Source organism: Primulina tabacum, chromosome 9 (assembly GCF_025594145.1).
Source record: "Primulina tabacum isolate GXHZ01 chromosome 9, ASM2559414v2, whole genome shotgun sequence".
Classification (NCBI taxonomy): domain Eukaryota; kingdom Viridiplantae; phylum Streptophyta; class Magnoliopsida; order Lamiales; family Gesneriaceae; genus Primulina; species Primulina tabacum.
In genome coordinates this window covers 18,381,804-18,404,104 of record NC_134558.1, presented here as the reverse complement: position 1 = coordinate 18,404,104, position 22,301 = coordinate 18,381,804, and the positions used below count along the sequence as shown (strand labels likewise).

Genomic DNA, 22,301 nt, shown 5'->3' with positions numbered 1-22,301 from the left:
GTCCTTCACCAATCTCTACTTTCAAGAGTTGACTGATTGGATGAATGAATGGCAGGATTATGTATCTTCTAGAATAGCTGTAATACGACGCCGACCATTTCCTTAACAAAAATTTTAATGTATCTTGCTACTTTATGTCTTTTGTGAACAAACCGGCATGGATTAAGAATTGATAAACAATAAAACCATAAGCTATTAATTGATCGCCGGGTCCTTTGCCACCCGCGCTTAAGATAATACGCCGGGGCTTCGTACCACCCGGGCTTAGGATAATACGCCGGGGCCTAGCCTTCCCTGATTATTTAATGCGATGTCAGAACGACGCATCCTCCTCTGACAAGCTGTCAGGAACTGTCCGTATTCCGAGCAAGTGAATGACTATAATTTCTCGATTTGTGCTCACGTCTTTTCAAATATCCCGCCCAATGATGCCGCCCAATTTTCGAGGCTGATCTGGTCCGTTCGATCTGCTTTAGATCAACGGTATAGATCACCCTCTTTTCCTATATATAGTATATGACTGGTTTTCAAAATTCACTTGCAAATTCCCTTGTAGCGAAGCTCTGCCAAATTCTTTTCTCGAGCTTTTTCGTCGCGTGGGTGTTATTCCGGCGATCTTTCCGTTCGTCGACAACCGGTCACCATCTCCATTTCTTCCTAGTAAGTCTCTTTTCCTCATTTATCCTTTTCATTATGTCAAATTCCACATCTTCAACGTCCGGCAAAAATGTCAGGGGTCGATCGGAGGATAACTCCCCGACCCCTTCTGAGACCTCCGTTCGCCTTCCAGTAGGCATTCCCATTTCCCATTCTCGACCCCTTAAAAAATCCAAAACTTCTTCTTCTCGACCTGCTGGTATCCAGGGTAAGGGAAAAGATAAGGCCACAAGTCTCCCATGGTTTTCCACTGTGACTTCTACCCTTCGCCCGGGTAGTATAGAGGAGTTGAGATCTTTGGGCTCCATCCCTTCTACGTATGACATCAAAATTCCCGGACCAAATGATCACCCAGATACCCCTCCCCCCGGCTATCATGCTTTCTTTCTTGAGCAGTTCAAGAGTGGTCTACGCTTCCCGATACACCACTTCTTTGAAGGAGTTGCCCGATTTTTCAAACTTCCCCTCAATCATCTCCACCCTAACGCTTTTCGTATTATGGCTGCTACTTTTGTACTGTTCCATATGAAACAACTTCTCATCAATTCTCCAATTTTTCATTATTTTTATTCTTGTTGGTTAAATGATGGGGTCTTTTCTTTTATGGCCCAGATGCATTACCGGTTCTTGACTGATATCCCTTCCTCTCTGAAGGGATGGAAGACAAAATTTTTCTTTCTTCAGTTCCCGACTCTTCCTACTACTGCCTTGGGCTTTCTTTCTGCTATGCCTTCCCAACCCGAGCTTCCTCGGGATTACAAACTCCTCCCTCCCTTTATCCAAGCCTGGGGCGCCCTAGAAAAACAATTTTATCTTTCCTCTGTGTTGATCGGGAGGGACAACTTGATTCATTATGGGATTGGTTCCCGGCCTGAAGACCCCGTGGACAAGATAATAGATGAGTTCAATCACCCCGGGTCGCAGGGTGGTAAAGTATTATCTTACCATTATTTCCCTTTATGTATCCTTCACTTGCTTGGTCATCTGACATGCTGTTTTTGTAATGCAGCCGAAGACATGATCAGGGCGAGTTTCCAGGAGGCCGCGGCTAAGAGAAAAGCCGAACAAAAAAGAGCCCGTGCTGAGAAAAAAGCTCGGGAAACTCAAGAGGAGGAAGAACGCCAAGCCCGGGCATTGGCTGAAGCCCGGGAAACTGAAGGACAGGGGGACGAAGTAGAAATGATGGTTCGTGAGGAACCCATTCTTCCCCAGGAAGAATCCGCCATCCCAGCTACCGAAGAGGACCCAGCTCCTCTTAATCAACGAAAGAGGAAAACCATCCAGGAACCGGTGGTGGCAGTAGAGGATGACGCCGAGGAGGTCGTCCGGTCTCCTCCTATGACAGGTTCTTCTACCGGGCCCTCTGGGGAAGGCCTTGGGTTATCCCCAATATCTTCGGGGAAGATATTAATGCGGACCTTCTTAAAATGATCCGGGGCCTTCTTCGTCCTGACGAGGTGGCACACCTTTAGGGACTCCATCCCAGCATGCTTCTCTGCGAAGGAACGTCCCGGGTTTTTTCTGTAAGTTCAGGAAATTGTAACCCCCCCCCCTCTTTCTTCTCTCCCTTTCTTTCTCTTTTCTCGCTTGATCCCCAAGTTTGAACAATATTTTCAGGGCCTGCAGATGCTCGTACATTCTTACGAGCGAGTAGCTAACGTAGCTAAAGGGGCCAATGCTCGGGCTACCTCGGCCCAGGAGACGCATGCTAAACTCCGAGAGAAGGTGGGCCGTTTGAGCGAGCTTCATGAGCATGTGTTGGCTCGGGAGAGGGCTGTCTGGGAGCAACAAATGGATTTGATACGGGCGGAGTTGACAATGGCCCGAGCAGAGACACAAGCGTTAAGGGAGGAAGCCGAGTCCTCCCGTGCTCGAGCTGATGGTCTCCAGGCTGCCGTATCCCTTCTTAAGACTGCTCAGGAGGAGCAAATGACCAACTTTTTAAAATCTCCTGAGTTCAAGTTGATGTTGGCTAAGAAAGCCTTCCCGTACTTTAAGCAGGGCTTCAACAAGTGCCTGGAACAATTCGAGGAGGCGGGTTTGGTCCCAGCTGACCAGGAAGATTTTCCAGATTTAGAGAAAGCAGCCGCCTCTCTCCCAGACGAGGAGGAGGAGCAGAACAAGGAGCAGGATGCCAAATAAAGCTAGTTTTTTTTTTTTTTTTTCACGTGTCCTGGGCACTCTGTAAATATCTTCTTTGTTAATGAAATCTCTTCATCGCATTTGATAACGGCTTCCCCGATATTCCTAGATTTGAAAGTATAACCGGGGTACGGGTCCATCGGGCCAGGGTACGGGTCCCTGGACTTGAAAGTATAACCAGAGTACGGGTCCACCAAGCCAGGGTACGGTTCCCTGGTCTTGAAAGTAGAACCGGGGTATGGGTCCACCGGGCCAGGGTACGGGTCCCTGGACTTGAAATTATAGCCGGGGTACGGGTCCACCGGGCCAGGGTACGGGTCCCTGGACTTGAAATTATTTGAACGCTTTCTCGAACAATCTTTTTATTTGATGTAGAAATCAGTAGATACAAGTATTTTCTACACATAATATCTCTTTAAATGAAAAGCGTTCCATGGCCTCTTGAGAGTTTGTCCTCGAGAATATTCAAGATAATAAGCTGCACCAGAACTAATTCTTTGAATTATTTTGAAGGGTCCTTCCCATTTTGCTTTTAATTTCCCTACATCGCCCACCAGTTTCACCTTTTTCATGACCAAGTCCCCTATCTGAAAGTTCCGCAACCGAACATTCTTATTATAGGATTTCAATACCCGGCTACGATAAGCTTCCATTCGAATGTTAGCTCTGTCTCGCCTTTCTTCAATCAGATCAAGTTCAATGGCCCGGGACTGATCATTGTGATTTGGGTAGGATTCTATCCGAATAGAAGATTGCCCGATTTCCACTGGCAGGACTGCTTCTGACCCATAGACAAGGCTATATGGTGTTTCCCGAGTAGATGATCGAGGAGTAGTTTGATAAGCCCATAAGACACTTGGCAATTCCTCCACCCAATCTTTTCCTTTCCCGTGGAGCCGGGCTTTCAGTGCTTGCACGAGGATCCTGTTAGTTACTTCCGTCTGGCCATTAGCCTGAGGGTAGGCTACTGAGGTGAAGGATTGAATAATCTTCATTTCATGACACCAGGAGTTGATCTTTTTTCCCTGGAATTGTCTTCCATTGTCGGAAATTAGCTTCCTAGGGATGCCGTATCTGCAAACAATGCTTTTCCAAAAAAATTTCATAACTTCGTCTTCAGTAATCCGGGCTAATGGCTCAGCTTCCACCCACTTGGAGAAATAATCAATAGCCACTAGAAGAAATCTTTTTTGTGCCCGGGCCATGGGGAAGGGACCCACTATATCCAGACCCCATTGATCAAAAGGGCATGAGGCAGAGATTGGTTGCATTCTTGCAGTCGGGCAATGGTGAAGATTGGAATGTTGTTTGCAACCCTGGCATTTTCGGACCAGTCTGGCGGGATCTTGATCCATCCGGGGCCACCAAAATCCTGCTAATAGGGCTTTCCGAGACAGGGCCATCCCTCCCAAGTGTTCTCCACAGCATCCTTCATGAATTTCCCGGAGGATGTACTCTACTTCACTCTCTGAGATACATTTCAATAGAGGACCCAGGTATGATCGCCTGTAAAGAGTGTTGTTCAATAGAGTGAACCTGGGTGCTTGCTTCTTTACCTTTAAAGCCTGAACTCGGTCAATCGGAAGCTTGACATGGACTATGTATTCAATCAGGGGAGTCATCCATGAATTTATTTGGGTAGGCGATGCCTCATCAACAGATAGTAGCAATCGGGTAAAACACATGATTTCCCGGGTACTAACTTCGGACATAGAAGCAGCTAACTTGGCCAGACTATCAGCTTCCTCATTCTCTCCCCGGGGTATTTGTTCGATGCTCCAGTCATTAAAAGTGGCAGCTCGGGCCGTTATGAGTTTCAAATATTTGAGCATTTTTTCATCTTTGGCCTCCTAAGCACCCTTATTTTGTTGTGCCACTAATTGAGAATCAGAGTAAATAATTACTCGGGAGGCTCCAACTTCTTGGGCGGCTTGTAATCCTGACAAGACAGCTTCATATTCAGCTTCGTTATTTGTAACCCGGGAATCGATTCTCAGGGCCAATTTTATCTTTTCCCCGAACGGGGCTACTATGACCACTCCAACTCCGCATCCGGATAGATTTGAAGCGCCATCAACGAAGACTCTCCATACCTCCTCCTTTGTCGGTTGGATCATTTCTATCAAGAAGTCTGTCAGAGCCTGAGCTTTTATAGCGGTCCGGGGTTGATACTCGATGTCGTATTCCCCCAGCTCTATTGTCCATTTTACCATTCTTCCTGAGACTTCCGAATGTGTCATTATTCTTCCGAGTGGGGAATTGGTGAGGACCACTATCGGATGAGACAAAAAGTATGGTCTTAATTTTCGGGCAGTCATTACCAAGGCTAGAGCTATTTTTTCCTTTTCACTATATTTCAACTCTGCTCTTCGGAGGGCGTGACTGACATAATACACGGGCTTTTGATCTGTCCCTTCTTTCTTGATGAGAACAGAACTGACAGCATGTTCAGTGGCAGACAGATAAATCCACAGCTTTTCCCCCGGCTCCGGCTTTACCAAAACAGGTAACTCGGATAAGTGTTTTTTCAAGTCTTGGAAAGCTTGCTCGCACCCTTTATTCCAACCAAACTTCTGGGCCTTTCTGAGAACTTGGAAAAAAGGATAACTTCGATGAGCAGATCGAGAGATGAATCGGGACAAAGCAGCAATCCTTCCGGTTAATTTCTGTACATCCCGAGTAGATTGAGGGGAGGGCATGTCAATCACAGCTTTTATCTTTTCCAGGTTGAATTCAATTCCTCTGTCTGTAACCATGAAACCCAGAAACTTTCCACTCTTGACCCCGAACACACATTTGGCCGGGTTGAGCTTAATCTCATACTTTTCCAACGTGGCAAAAGTTTCTGTTAAATCATCAATAAAACAGGACATTTCTCGAGTCTTAATCTAGATATCATCCACATATACCTCAATATTCCTGCCTATCTGCTTTTGGAAGACTTGATTCATGAGGCGTTGGTATATGGCCCCGGCATTTTTTAATCCAAATGGCATGACCCATAGCAAAAGGTACCACCAGAAGTGATGAAGCTGGCCTTATCTTGATCTTCTTGGGCCATGGGGATTTGGTGATAACCCTGATATGCATCCATGAAACTTAGTAACTCAAAGCCGGAAGTTGAATCCACCAACTGATCGATTCGAGGAAGTGGATAACAATCCTTCGGGCAAGATTTTTTCAGATCCCGGAAATCTACACACATCCTCCACTTCCCTGTGGCTTTAGGAACAAGGACCACATTAGAGAGCCATGTGGGAAATTGGACTTCCTTGATGTGGCCGGCTCCTAACATTTCCTTCACCTGCCCTTCTATGATTTTGTCTTTTTCGGGCCCGAAGTGCCTCTTCTTCTGTCTTATAGGTCGAGATCCGGGGATGATGTTTAGTTTGTGTTCGGCTACCTTGGGTGATATTCCCACAAGTTCCTGTTGGGACCATGCAAAAATAGAAATATTAGTTCTTAAACAGGATAAGAGTTTTACCCGGGTGGAGTCTTCCAGGTCTCGGGCCACTCGGATACTTTTTCCTGGTTTTATTTCGACCACCTCTTGCTCGTCCTCTGCCACAAAATTTACTTCATTTTCCTCTACCTCCTTTGCTCCCTGAGCCATTTTCTTTCCCATGTCCTCCCTTCTCGCCATTTTCTGATCTACTCGGATTGTTTCACCATAGCATTTCCGGGATGAGGGTTGGTCTCCTTTAACCTCTCCCACCTGCCCTCGTATCGGGAACTTGATCTTCTGTTGATAAGTGGAGGCTACAGCTCTCATCTCGTTCATAGCTGGCCTTCCAAGGATTACATTATACGAAGATGGGGCATCTACTATGGTGAAAACTGTCATAACTGTCTTCCTAAAATCTCCACTTCCAAGTGTTAGGGGTAAAGTGATTTCCCCTTTAGGGTATACAGCATGACCGGCAAAGCCGAACAGAGCAGTCGCAACTACTTCCAGCGGATATTCATGTAAATCCATCTGGACCAGGGCTTCCTTGAAAATAACATTAACAGAACTCCCATTATCCACAAAAACTCTCAACACGTCATAATTAGCGACCCGGGCCTGAATAACCAGAGCATCATTGTGAGGTAGGCTGACTCCTCTGAGGTCTTCCGGGCCAAAACTAATAACCAGCTCACTTCGATTTCTCCCATCAACTTCTAAGCACACTCTTCTACCCCTTGCTTTCCTGGCTCGGTTGGAATCACCATCAGTAGATCCTCCCGAAATCATTTTGATCACTCCCCGGATAGGGGGAAGGTCTTTTCGTTCCACTTGTCTGCTCTTTTCTTCCCGAGAGTTCCCTTCTGTTCTCCTGCTTCCACTGGGGATAGCCGATCTCCTAGGAACGTTCGGTCCAGGTTGTCGCGATACCCAGGGCGGCGATCTGGGCTCCTCCCGAGTAGGGCGAGATTCCGGCTCAGTATGCTTCTTAAATCCCTTCCTTAGGGATCGGCATTCATTCGTGTTGTGGGAGCATTCTTTATGTAGGGTGCAATATCTGACCTTCTCTGATCGGACCGGCCGGGCTGTGATATTAGGGAGTGGGGACATATACGAACTGCATTCTTGAACTTCCATACCCCGGGCATTTCTCAAGGGAACATGAGAAAGATGCCCGGAACCATTCCTCTTGTTACTTCTTTCCTCAGACCTGACGGCCCGGTCTCCCCTTGCTCTCTTCAATGCTTCTCTCTTCTGGTGCTGGGCTTCTTCCATATTGATGTACTTTTCTGCCCGGGACAAAAGATCTTCGAAATCTCCGGGCAGTTTTTTGGTGAGGGAGCGGAAGAAATCCCCTTCTAGCAATCCTTGCGTGAAAGCAGTAGTTTTCGTCGCGGGAGCGCAAGCAGGCACGTCTAAGGCTACTCGGTTGAATCTTTTGATATAAGCTCTTAGAGTTTCCTCCGGGCGCTGCTTTACCTTGAATAGGCTAAAGGCGGTTCTTTTATATTTCTTGCTACTGCTGAACTGTATAAGAACACCTTCTGAAAATCTTCGAAAGAAAGAATACTCTGAGGAGCGGTCCCCATAACAATGCAACATAGCCATGTTTTCAAAACGAGCGAGATGCTCTTCGGGGTCAGAACTCCCATCGTAGTCCTTGATTTTAGCCGACTTGAAATGCCCGGGTAATGGTTCCCGAACAATGATGTCAGAAAATGGGCAACCTTTTGCAATCGGAGCGCTGCCTTTAGAACCAACATGCCCTTCTAACACTTTCACTTTTTTCCTCAATTCTTCCAATTCTTCCGCAACAGTGGGAGACTTAGAACCCGCGCTCGATTCCCCCTCATCTTCCCTTCTTTCTTCCCTTCGCGGCTGTTCATGTTGTTGTTCGGGATGACTGGCATGGTGAGAAGTTGCCTTCTTTGCCGTGGCCATCTTAACAGCATCAGTTATAATCTTCTGTATCTCTTCGAGGGTTAAATGAATGGTAGGATGAGGGCCATTAGGGGGAGGACCATCAGCACCAGAGATACGAGTGTTGTTTTCTCCTTGAACATGAGTGTTGTTTTGATTTGCTGTTCTTCTGGTAGGAGCCATATCAACGTCTTAGAACTCAGAATTTCCCACAGACGGCACCAATGATGCAACCCGGGTGAAACGGACGAGTCGGGTCAGGAACTCTGCCGGGTAAACTATCAGGATATTGAAGGAAATAGGAGTTAGACGCCGGGCTTGGATCGTAACTTCTCGAGCTCCTCGGAGGATCTGTGAATAAGAAAATAACCACGTGAATGGGCGCTGGAGGGGAGTCCGGCGTGGCCACTCCGATGCTTAAGTCAGCAGGGTACTCAAGCAATAAAACTAATGTAGCCAAATGATGGCTGTGATGATTGGTGTGTAGTAAATGAGAGTATTAAATGTGAATCAATATCTCAGAGATAGTAAATGCAAGTAAAGAACCTGATATTTATAATAGAGGATACAATGATGACCTCGTTCTCCGTGTGAGAGCATTAATTATAATAGGGTGGCTGATTATACCCTATTGTTCTGACATGTCAAATCGCACACTTGTCACATCCAGGACACTTGATTTATTGACCACCTGTGATAATGTCAGGGATAGATCGGCTATAAACACTGTTGATCGGCGGCATTAAATACTTCACTCATATCGAAGTGATCAGGGGGAAGTATTCCTCGGGATTTCTTATAAGGACATAAATGTATAACTTATCAGAGAGGTTCTGCTTCGGGTGCTCTCGTGGCCTGGCCTCTGATTGACCGGCCCTTCAGTGGGTTCTTCCAGCCATTTTCTTGGTAATTTCACGACTCGGGTGCCGATCCGTCCGATTACTTTATTGGTATGGTCAGAACCTTTTATTCTCCTGACCCGGGCATTAACCATGGATATTATGCATGACCCGGGATATCTCGGGGAATCATTCTTGATGGGCCAGGCTTTGAGCATTTGATTATGGACCAGACTTTGATCATTTGATTATGTGCCTTGAATCTTTGTTATCTTAACTTCCTCCCCCAAGCTTAGCAGTGGTTCAAGAAGAACTCTGAGCTTGAAACGTAATCTGAGAAAAAAGGCAGTGGTCAATGGTTTAGTGAGGATGTCTGCTATTTGATCAGAAGTTGTGACATGCCGAACGGAGATAGACTTGGATAATACTTTCTTTTGTACAAATGTAGATCAAGCTCAAGATGTTTTGTGCGAGCAAGAAGTACTCGATTTGCACTTAAGGCAATGGTGCTGAGATTATACCACCATATTATAGGAGGTACGACTGGTCGAACATGAAGTTTAGTTAATAAAGATTGAATCCAAAGAAGGTCCGATGTGGCATTAGCAAGACTTCGATATTCAGCCTCGATACTGGAGCGTGAAACTACGACTTGCTTTTTGGAGTTCCAAGATACAGGGGTGTTCCCAAAGAACCAACAAAACCAAGAATTTGATTTTTGATCATCATTATCATTGCCCCAGTCATCATCGCAGTAGCCAACAAGATTGAGATTAAGACGGAGTTAGATGAAGTCCAAAATAAATAGTTTCTGTGAGATAACGAAGAATACGCTTGACAGTCTTCCAATGTATATAAAGAGGTCTTTGCATAAACTGACATACTTTATTCACATTGAAGGAAATGTCGGGCCTCGTAATTGTGAGGTATTGAAGAGCTCCGACTGTGCTTCGATATAAGGTAGCATCTTTAAATATATTACCATCATGTGCAGATAACTTGTTGTTGGTAATCATAGGTGTAGGCAGAGATTTAGCCTTATCCATTTTTGTTTTGACAAGAAGATCTCGGGGATACTTTGTTTGAGTAAGAACTAAAGATTGATCTGGACACTTAAGCACTTCGACGCCCAAAAAGATGGACAAATCACCAAGATCTTTAAGAGAGAACCGAGTATGTAGCTGTAAGATCAATTCTTGAACATGAGAGTTATTATTTCCTGTAATTAAGATGTCATTCACGTATATAAGAACATAAAGAATAGAACTTGAATCATATTTGACAAAGAGAGTTGCGTCGACCTTAAACACAAAGAACCCCATTGACAAAAAAATAACGTTTGAGTTTGTCAAACCATACACGAGAGGCCTGTTTTAAACCATAAATGGCTTTGTGCAATCTGCAGACAAGTTAAGAATTGTGTGACCCAACCTCAAAACCAGGTGGTTGTCGCATGTAAACAATCTCATCAAGATGTCCATGTAAAAAGGCATTATTAACATCAACTTGCAGCCTTTAGAAATGGCAATGGTGAGCACAAGCCGTATAGTGGTTGGCTTGACAACGGGACTAAAACTTTCAGTGTAATCTAAACCAGGAGTTTGAGAGTACCCTTTGGCCACGAGACGAGCTTTATACCAAGAAACAGGGCCATTGGGATTAGACTTGAGTTTAAAAACCCACTTGCAGAATATGATTGGGGCATGGGTAGGGGCTTCAACAAAGGACCAAGTCTGATTTTGAAACCGTTCTTGATACTCACTCTGCATAGCCTGGCACCATTCCAGAGAGTCTTTTGCATCATGAAAAGTTACTGGCTCACAAGGTATGGAGCAACTTGTTGTGAGAGTAGGTGCCCGTCGAGCCAAGTGTTGGCCAAGGGTTTATGTTGAAACTCTATGTATAAAAAATCTTTATTTTAATAATATTTGAAATTATTTTTTTGGCATATCTTTATCTGTATACCCATGCTAGTTGCATAGATAAAGTCCTTGAATATACAAATAGTAGAAAAAATATGAGATGCTCATATGATGAGTATCATGAAACTCATATTTGGAATACTGTATATTCTAAACAGTTCCTATTTGATTTAGCCGCCGTTAAGAAGGATATAGGCCGCTCGAGTTTGAGACTAGTATATGCGATGTGAGTACCATGTTTCATTGGTAGGGGACATTGTGATGTCCGAGCATGCAGATAGGTGCTCCTTATAGAGTTCACTGAACAAACCCTCCATAAAGGACTTTCCAAGGGGTTCTCACTTATCGAGTGAAAACGTCATAGTTTATGGTTTTACACCATTAGTCCTTATGACCCGGGATAACATTGAGACTATATATGCTAGAATTTCACTTTGACTTGTTTACCGACTCATATGGGGTCATCAGGTGGCAAGGTTAGGTGTTTTGTTGAAACATATAGGAGTCGATGCATTGTAGTCGAGGATTCACCGCTTACCTTCGGGTATGGATATCCTATGTGTACGTAGTTCGAAATCTCTGATCAGAGTGTTGGTGGTAATTACGAAAGGGGTTTCATAGATTACACCATCGATGCAACTACGACATGACACATAGTATCGATTCTTTGGCAACTCTCGATATACCAATAGTTGTCGAATCGGTCGAGATATATGAGTTGAAGGGACCGTAATGTAAGCTAACCATAATTGAATGGTTCTTGCAGGCACTATCTTTTAATACCTTTGGAATCATGTAAGCGATGCTGCTAGGCGTTTAACATGATTGATTGGGTATTATCAGACTTGAGTTCTGACGTTCTTAATATCAAGGAGTTGATAAATAAGAATGGAGCAATTGTAGTATGCTCATATAAGGACATGTTTAGTCCCGAATCACATAGAGATGTGAACCCACTGCTATTTGTATCAATGAACCATTGAGGGTCCCACAAGTGCTAACTTTCTAGATCCCGTTGAGAAGGAAAATAGTTCAATGTGTTGAACGGCTTATAAAGGAGTTTATAAGCGCTAACAGAAATAGAAGTATGACTTCTATAAGAGGATTATGGGGAATGTGACTTTTAATTTGTGGAAGTGTTCTTAAATTAAAAGTTGACGAAATAAATAATGTATTTGAAATTTGTGATTTTCATACATTATTATAGACAAAATTAAATTAATTCAAGTGTTAAATTAATTGAACACGAGTGGACCTAGTAGAGTCCAAATAATTAAATTAATTCTAGTGTTGAATTAATTATATAATATTGGATCTTGTAGAGCCTAATAGGAAATAATTATTCAACTAGTGGGCTTGAGTAAAATCAAGTAAAGTTTAAATGGTCTCAAATGTGTTTGAGATATTTAAATAAAATTCAATGGGCTTTGTAATTGTTACATGCCCAAATAAAATTGCATGCTTGGGAGGTGAAGGGTCGGAGACAACTTTTTCAATAAACAAGGCATGTGTCATGCAATTTAACTTTTTACACTTCTCGAAGAAAAATACTCTAATTTTTCTAGTGAAAACTAGAAAAATTAGAGTGGATCTACCTTGTTAGTGGTGGACCTAATTTGAAGGAAGGAGTTAATTTGAGCAAGGAGTAGTGTTGGAAGCTTGTAGATTGTCTACCTTCAAGAGCTAAGTTGTTTACAACTTAGTTGAAGCCAAAACATCAATCCTTTGATAGATATGTACATTTCTTAAACACTCTATGTATGACATGTTTGTTTTTGTTATTTGCTACACATATTGTGAGGTGCTTGGTTTTGTTTTCTTGTTGAAAAACAATTTTTCAAAACTTCCGTTGCGCAACCTAGCACCGTAATCGATCCTCTTTCAAGTGGTATCATGAGCCATGTTTCAATTGTAGTGTAGCAAGTACATGATATTATATTGATAACTATTTCTAACCGCATGAGATAATTTTTTGCATCAAATGAAGGCCGGTTTTGGGGAGGTTTTTGGGCAGCAAGGGGTTGCCCGAACCCCCCCCTCCCCTCAATTTTTTTTTTAAAAAAAATTTATGAGTTGGCTGGATTCCGGCGACGGAGCTCCGGCAACGACGATGACGACTAAGATTTCCAAAAGTGTTTTGGAATATCAAAGTGTCATGAGCCTTGAGTTGTTGGGCCATTAGATGGCTAACACAATTTGTGAAATTTAAATGGGCCAAAATATTTTTGGTGAAAAATGTCTTATTGGGCCCTTAAATTTAAATCTACAAATGTTGTTTATATTTTCTCATTAAATAAATAATTAAAGTTGGACTTTAATTATTTATAGCAAATGGAGATTCATAAGAAATTCGGTTATAAATAAATTAATTAGAAAACGAAAAAAGGAGTTTATTTACTTTGTTAATTTAATTTATAATCGTGGCGGTTAATGATTGTATCAAGATATATAATATTGAATCAATTGATTATTGTGATAATTAATCGATGGTGTATGATATGTGGTATTATGAATGAAAGATGATCAAAGCCCAAGCCCAATTTGCTAGGTGTATGCTAGGATATTTTGTATTGAATGATTGTAATAATTATCAATTTATAAGTGGGCTTGGTTTATGGCCCGTTCACACCCCATGAGATGTATTCCTATTTGCCATGTATATTTATTTGTAAATAGTAGTATAGTAGAAGATCAAGACTGAAAGATAGAGGCCTTGATGATTATGAAGATCGAAGACATATAAATATTGGAGGCTTATGTAAAAGTTGCATTTGCATCCCATGAATTTCCTAGGATTGGACCTAGGCCCATGCTTAGCTCACACAGGCAATTAGTATTGGGGCAATTGATCATCCTTGTTTTGTTTACTGTTTATAACATATGCATGATATGTTATAAATAATGAGTATGTGCGTTATTATTATGATAATAACAAAGTTACATGAATCCGTCAAACATACGACCAAACATGGCGAGCTTTTAAACAAAATTAATGATGAGACCTTTCAAAATTAAAAACCCTCATTTTGAATAAGATTCAAAATTAATATCAAGCCCGAAAAAGAGAATTATAAAGATGTTTATAATTTCCATGTATTTCATCGACAATGGGTGCATGATGAACGCTACGCTACATGTGCTCGGGGCTCATCTCATATTATTGGGGAGTCCTGGACAGCGGAAAGCTGTGAAATCCATTGACATGGTGATGTGAACTACGTGGAACTCCCATGATTTCGGCTCATATTATTGAGGGAACTCATGGCGACCATCCATTAAGGTTCAACATCGATGGGTAAGGCTTGACACGTAAAGATAAACGACGTCATATTATTGGGTCCTAATCAAACGTGAGACAAAAGTTTACGTTGAGGGTTGCATGAAGATGCAATTGGAAACTATCTTTTAGGAATTATGATTGATTGATATTATTCGGGATCATAATTTTCTAATTGGACCTTACGTACCTACTGAGGAAAGGAGTTTCCCATTTTCACTAGAGGGTAGTGAAAGATGTCAAAACAGTGAGAGCAAAAATTTATTAAGTAAAAGTCCATATTTTATATCTTACTAAATATTTTAAAATAGTCATTAACATTTATCTGTTTTACTTTTCAATACAATTTTTGACAATGTCTTCGATTCTCAATCCGCTATCTGCAATACTCGACAAACACGTATTAACTGGACCTAATTATCTCAATTGGCTAAGTAACTTGAAAATCGTCCTGAATTCGGAAAGGATAACTTATACACTTACTGAGTTGCCCCCTGTTGAGGCTCCGACAAGCTGCACTCCTGAGGAATTGAAGACTTACAAGGATTGGTGTGACCATGACTTGCGAGCTAAGTGTTATATGCAGGCTTCTATGAATGATGAGCTGCAGAGGCGTTTTGAGGATGCAAAGAGTGCTGCTGACATTCATTTGCATCTCAAGGAGCTCTTTGGTGAGCAGACTCGACCTCTTAGGCATGCTACTATCAAGGAGATGATCACTTTACACATGCGAGATGGGGCCTCGGTCCATGAGCATGGCCTAAAGATGATTGGGCTTGTGGATAAGCTTGTTGGCATGGATCTCATGTTGCCATTTTCAGTTGACCACTGATGACGTGTTGCCCTTGTAACTGCCGAGCTCATTTGATCTTTTTGTGGTGAATTTCAACATGAACAAGCTAGAGCCTACCCTAGAGGAGTTGGTGAATATGCTTTTTACGTTTGAAGCCACCATCAAGAAAGAGAAATCGGTTCGTTATTTGAGTTCTTCATCTGGTACGAAGATTGGTCCACATGGGAAGGGAAAGAAGCGTTCTTTCCAATGTTCCAAGAAGAACGTGCCCTTGAAGAGGCAATCTCCGAGTCCCGCTGTGGCAGCCATACAAGTGAAGGATGACAAGACTGCTGATGTATGTCATCACTGCAAGGAGCCTGGATATTGGAGGCGTAACTACAGAGAATATCTTACCTAGAAGGGTTCTGGAAATGGTATGTTCTATATTGAAGTAAACATTTCTATTAACTTTATTTCTTGGGTATTGGATACCGGCTGTGGCTCACATCTCTGTAATGATTTGCAGGTGATGGGAAGAAGTGGGAGACTAAGGCAAGGTGAGACCTTCTTGTGGATTGACAAAGGGGCAAGAGTTGCAGCCAAGGCCATTGGAGATGTTTACTTGCTTTTGAAAAATGATTTTAAGTTAATCTTAAGAGATGTTTTATTTGTACCTGATTTGATTAAAAACATGGTTTCCATTTCTATGCTTGATAAAGATGGATATTCTTGTTTATTTAGCAAAGGTGTTTGCAACATTTACAAGAATGAATGTTTAATTGGTACTGGAGAACTTGAAAACGATCTGTAAAACTTAAAATTGAAAAATATTCCACTAAACAATGTCCAAGCAATAACAACAACAAACAAGCGAAAACATGATACTCTAAATTCGGCACAATTATGGCATGCTCGATTAGGACATATTTCCCTAAGAAGAATGAACAAGCTAGTGGGAGTAGGCATGTTTGATATGTCTGATATTAATTATCTCACGACTTGTGAATCCTGTCTGAAAGGAAAGATGACCAAAATTCCCTTTAAGGGCCATGTGGAGCGAGCCAAAGGGTTATTGCATTTCATCCATACCGATGTGTGCGGTCCACTTAGCATCACCACTAAGCATGTACATGCCTACTTAATCACCTTTACCGATGACTTTTCGAGGTATGGGTATGTGTATTTGATGAAATACAAATCTGAAGCCTTTGAAAGGTTCAAAGAATTTAGAAGTGAAGTAGAGAAACAGTTGGGATGAAGCATCAAGTCACTTCGATCAGATCGAGGTGATGAGTACTTGAGTGCCGAGTTCCAAGAGTATCTTAGGGAGAATTGGATTCTCTCGCGGTGGACTCCGTCTACTACACCACAGTTGAATCGTGTTTCGGAAAATCGTAGTTGATAAGACACAATATAAGATATGGATGGGTAAGCCTCCCAAATATTCTTATCTTAGATTATAGGGATGCCCTGCTTATGTGAAACAGACAGTGGGAGATAAATTAGATAGTCGTTCCATTTTTTGTTACTTTGTGGGATATCCAAGGAATTCAGTTGGATATTATTTCTATCATTCCCAAGAAACAAAGGTGTTTGTTTCTAGGAATGCAACCTTTTTGGAAAAAGAATTTCTATTGGATAGAAAAGGGGAGATGATATAACTCGAAGAGGTTCGAGAGACACCCACAATTGAAGAACCCACATCCGAAGAGCCAAGAGAGGAGATACAAGCTCTTAGAAGAAACGAGAGATTCTCGAGACCACCAATGAGGTATGGTCTGCTTCTTGAAGAGGGCCATGATGAGCCTAACCATGAATGTGATTCATTGACCTTCAAGGAAGCGTTATCTGATGTCGATTCATCCAAGTGGCTTGAAGCAATGGAAACTGAGATGAATTCCATGCATTCGAACCAAGTGTGGAATCTTGTGGATCCACTTGAGAGAACTATTCCCATAGGGTGTAAATGGATTTACAAGAGGAAACATGGGACGGATGGGAAGGTATTGACCTCCAAGGTGCAATTTGTAGCAAAAGGATATACTCAAAGACAAGGAGTTGACTTTGAGGAAACCCTTTCTCCAGTTGCAATGTTCAAGTCTATAAGAATATTGCTGGCCATAGCTGCATGGTATGACTATGAGATATGGCAGATGGATGTCAAGACAGCCTTTCTTAATGGGGATACTAAGGAAGAGATTTAAATATCTCAACCTGAAGGGTTTACATCTGTCGGAAGTGAGCATATGGTATGCAAATTTCATAGATCTATTTATGGTCTAAAGCAGGCATCTAGGAGTTGGGACCCCATATTCCATAATACAATCAAAGAGTTTGGTTTTACTAAGAATCCTGAGGAACCCTGTGTGTATAAGAAGGTCAATGGGAGTGCTGTGACATTCCTGGTTCTTTATGTTGATGACATTCTAATCATTGGGAATGATGCAGGGATGTTGCAATCAACTAAAATATGATTAGTGAGTAAATTCTCGATGCAGGACTTGGGTAAAGCATATTTTGTATTGGGAATACAGATCTGTAGAGATAGATCGAGAAGATTGCTTGGTCTCACCCAGTCCACATACATTGATACCATCGTTAAGCGGTTCTCGATGGATGAGTCCAAGAGAGGACATCTACCAATGTGTCATGGCGTGTCCCTATCCAATTCTATGTCTTCCAAGACTGATGCAGAGATAGTGACGATGACATGCATTCTGTATGCATCTGCAATTGATAATTTCATGTATGGGATGATATCTAAATGTCCTGACATGGCTTATGCACTAAGTGTAGTGAGTAGATATCAATCGAACCCTGGTCTTCCACACTGGAAAGCTGTGAAACACATCCTCAAGTATTTCAAAAGGACCGATAAGTTGTTCTTGGTCTATAGGGGTGGAGAACTGAAATTGGAAGGCTATACCAACTCTAACTTCTAAAGCGATATCGATGACTCAAAGTCAACCTCTAGGTTTTTATTCATGCTCAATGGTGCTGCTGTCTGTTGGAAGAGTTCCAAGCAAGACAGTACTGCGAATTCTACCACTGAGGTCGAATACATTGTTGTATCAGCTGCAGCAAAGGAAGCTGTTTGGATAAGGAATTTCGTCCAAGATTTGGGCGTTATTCCTAATTGAGTTTCTCTTGTCCGGTGTTTTGTGAAAACACGGGAGCTATTGCTCAGGCGAAGGAGCCAAGGTCTCATAAAAAATCCAAACATGTATTGAGAAAGTACCACATCCTCCGAGAGATTGTGGAAAGAGGAGAAGTGTCGATTGACAAAGTCGGCTCCGCAGATAATGTTGTCGATCCCCTAACTAGGCCTTTACCTGGACCATTATTTGAGAAGCATTGCGAATTGATGGGTTTAAAGCATATGGGTAGTTGGCTCTAGTGCAAGTGGGAGATTGTTAGAGTAGGTGTCCGTCGAGCCAAGTCTCGGCCGAGGGTTCATGTTGAAACTCTATGTATAAAAAATCTTTATTTTAATAATATTTGAAATTATTGTTTTTGCAAATCTTTATCTGTATACTCATGCTAGTTGCATAGATAAAGTCTTTGAATATACAAATAGTAGAGAAAGATTTCTCGACAGAGCAATGATGGAAAGAAAGATTTCTTGAAAGCCCGGGGAAAACAGTTTAAGAAGTCAAGGAGCAGTTCATCTAGCTCCGGTGGTTCTCGACAGAGCCAGAGTTATACTGGGGTTTATTGCAGGACTTGTGGAGGGAGACATTCCACAGAGCAATGCCAAGGAGTATTTGGTAGTTGCCACATCTGCAGACAACATGGACATTTTGCGAGAGTATGTCCACAAAGAAGTTCTCAAAGATCCCAGGGAACAGAGTCATCCGGATCAGTGGCTCAGACAGATAGACGAGCATCTACTGTTCACTCCTTCCAGTCACCACCGACGACTCCTCAGTCACAGCCGAGGCCAGGAGGAAGCCAGAATGTTATCCAGCCTCCTAGACAGCAGGCCAGAGTATTTGTTTTGACAGAGGAACAGGCTCAGGAAGCACCAGATGATGTTGTTGTAGGTAACTGTTTTTTATGTGGTTATCCTGCTTATGTATTGATAGATACAGGTGCTTCTCATACCTTTATTTCGGAGAAAATTGCATTGAGTCATGCATTGCATGTTGAGTCTTTATCTGCGGTAGTGTCTGTCTCTTCTCCTTTGGGGACAGGTTTGATATCAGTGAATTCTGTTAAACATTGTATGCTACAGTATGACGGGCATGAGATTGAGTTAGATTTCATTGTACTTGGATTGTCTGATTTTGACTGTATTATCGGTATTGATATGCTGACCAAGTACAGAGCTACCGTTGATTGTTTCCATAAGATTGTGAGATTCAGATCTGACATGGCTGAAGAATGGAAATTTTACGGTAAGGGTTCTAGAGCGAGAATTCCTTTTATATCTGCGTTATCTATGACACGATTATTACAGAAAGGAGCGGAGAGATTCCTTGTGTATTCAGTTGATTTACTGAAATCGAGCCCATCATTGGCTGATTTGCCAGGGGTCTGTGAGTTTGCTGATGTTTTCCCATATGAGATTCCAGGTTTGCCTCCGATTCGAGAGATAGACTTCAGCATTGAGTTGATGCCAGGTACAGTTCCGATTTCTAGAACTCCGTACAGAATGGCACCGATTGAATTGAAATAATTGAAAGATCAGTTGGAAGATTTACTGTCCAAGGGATACATCAGACCGACTGTTTTTTCCTTGGGGTGCTCCAGTATTGTTTGTGAGAAAGAAAGACGGTTCTATGAGACTTTGTATATACCGGCAACTTAACAAGGCTACAATAAAGAATAAATATCCTTTGCCTCGTATTGATGATTTATTTGATCAGTTGCAGGGTTCTTCTGTATACTCCAAGATTGATCTGAGATCTGGATATCATCAGCTGAGAGTCAGAGATTCTGATATCTCGAAGACAGCGTTCAGAACCAGGTATGGACATTATGAGTTTATTGTCATGCCGTTCGGTTTGACGAATGCTCCAGCTGTGTTTATGGGTCTGATGAACCGTGTATTTCAGAAGTATCTCGATGATTTCGTGATTATTTTTATTGATGATATTCTGATTTATTCGAAGAATATGATTGATCATGCCGAACATCTGAGAATTGTGTTGAGAATTCTGAGGGCTGAGAAATTATATGCTAAACTGTCGAAATGTGAATTCTGGTTGAGACAGGTATCTCTGGGTCATATTATATCCAGAGACGGTATTTCTGTTGATCCTAGCAAGGTTGAGGCTGTGATCAGTTGGCCGAGACCGACATCTGTGCCAGAGATACGTAGTTTTATGGGTTTGGCAGGCTACTACCGTCGATTTATTAAAGATTTTTCGAGTATTGCCAAGCCTATTACTCAGTTGACTCAGAAGAATGCATCATTTGTGTGGTCAGAAGACTGTGAGTCCAGTTTTCTTGAGTTGAAGAAGAGACTGACCAGTGCTCCGATCTTGACTATTCCATCAGGTACTGGTGACTTTGTTGTTTATTGTGACGCTTCTCACAGAGGCTTGGGTTGTGTTCTGATGCAGCGAGGACATGTTATCACTTATGCCTCGAGACAACTGAAGCCACATGAGACTCGCTACCCAATTCATGATCTTGAATTGGCGGCCATCGTCTTTCCATTGAATATATGGCGACACTATCTTTACGGTGCGAAGTTTGAAATCTATTCTGATCATAAAAGCTTGAAATATCTGTTTTCATAGTCAGAACTGAATATGAGGCAGCGAAGATGGCTTGATTTGCTTAAAGACTTTGATTGTGAAATCAAGTACTATCCATGGAAGTCTAATGCAGCAGCTGATGCACTGAGTCGAAAGGTATGTTCTTTATCCTTATCGACGATTGGTGATTCGAGTTTGATTGAAGACTGCTGTTTGTCTGGATTAGCATTTGAAACAGATTGTAAACCCTTGAGACTTAATACCGTTCAAGTCGAACCAAAGCTGATTTTGAGAATTAAAGCGGCTCAGAAAGTTGATCAGAATGTTAAGAATTCGATATCGATTGTCAGAGCAGGACATCGATCAGAGTATCAGGTACGCGATAGTGTACTATATGTGAATAATCGTATTATTGTGCCAGATGTTTCAGAGTTGAAACGACAGATATTGTCAAAGCACATAGCAGTCGATTCAGTATTCATCCTGGTGGCAGAAAAATGTATAACGATTTGAAAAGACAGTTTTGGTGGAAACAGATGAAAGCGGATATTGCTGAATTTGTATCAAAATGTCTGAATTGCCAGCAGGTGAAGGCCGAAAGAAAGAAACCAGGAGGTCTATTGCATAGCTTGTCCATTCCTTAATGAAAATGGGATTACATTTCCATGGATTTTGTAACGAAGCTACCGAGATCCTCCCGAGGTTATGATGCGATTTGGGTCGAGATTGACAGATTGACCAAATCAGCATGCTTTATTCCGTACAAGATGACGTACAGACATGACCAGATGGCAGAGATTTATGTCAGAGAAGTGGTCAGATTGCATGGAGTGCCAAAGTGAATTGTTTCAGACCTTGATCCTCGGTTTACTTCGCACTTCTAGCGAAGTTTACAGCAGGCTCTAGGTACGAAGTTACATCTGAGTACTGCATATCATCCACAGATTGACGGACAGTCAGAGCGGACTATCCTGACGCTGGAGGATATGCTTAGAGCTGTAGTGCTTGATTTTAGCACTAGTTGGCAGGATTCATTGCCACTTTGTGAGTTTTCGTACAACAACAGCTATCAGACGAGTATTGAGATGACACCATTTGAAGCGTTGTACGGTAAGAAATGCAGATCCCCTCTATATTGGGACAATATCTCTGAGGTACCTGAGATTGGACCTGATATGATCAGAGATATGACAGAAAAAGTGAAGCTGATTCAGAAGAGGATGAAGGCAGCTCAAGACAGACATGCCAAATATGCCAATGTTTGACGTAGACCGTTGGTATTTGAGGCAGGAGACAGAGTATTTCTGAAGATTTCACCTTTCAGAGGAGATGTCAGATTTGGAAAGAAAGGGAAGTTGTCTCCACGTTATATTGGGCCGTATGAGATTCTCGAGAAGATAAGAGATCGTGCCTATCGACTCGCATTACCGCCTTCTTTATCTGGGATACATGATGTCTTTCATGTATCTTTATTGAGAAAATATCTTCCTGATGCTTCACATGTCATTCAGCCAGACGAGGCCGAACTTGATGAGACACTGAGTTACTTCGAGAAGCCGATCCAGATCCTCGATTGTAAAGAAAAAAACTCAGAACGAAGACTATTCCGCTTGTGAAAG

The 22,301-nt window shown here is 42.2% G+C and overlaps 1 protein-coding gene across 1 annotated transcript; it reads right to left on the bottom strand.

Annotated features, from left to right (window-relative positions):
- Positions 1 to 5,779: 5,779 nt before the first annotated feature.
- On the bottom strand, positions 5,780 to 8,347 carry LOC142556963 (uncharacterized). The gene has a single exon (XM_075668446.1). The coding sequence runs from the start codon at positions 8,345 to 8,347 to the stop codon at positions 5,780 to 5,782; it is 2,568 nt and encodes an 855-aa protein (XP_075524561.1).
- Between the last annotated feature and the right edge of the window lie 13,954 nt (positions 8,348 to 22,301).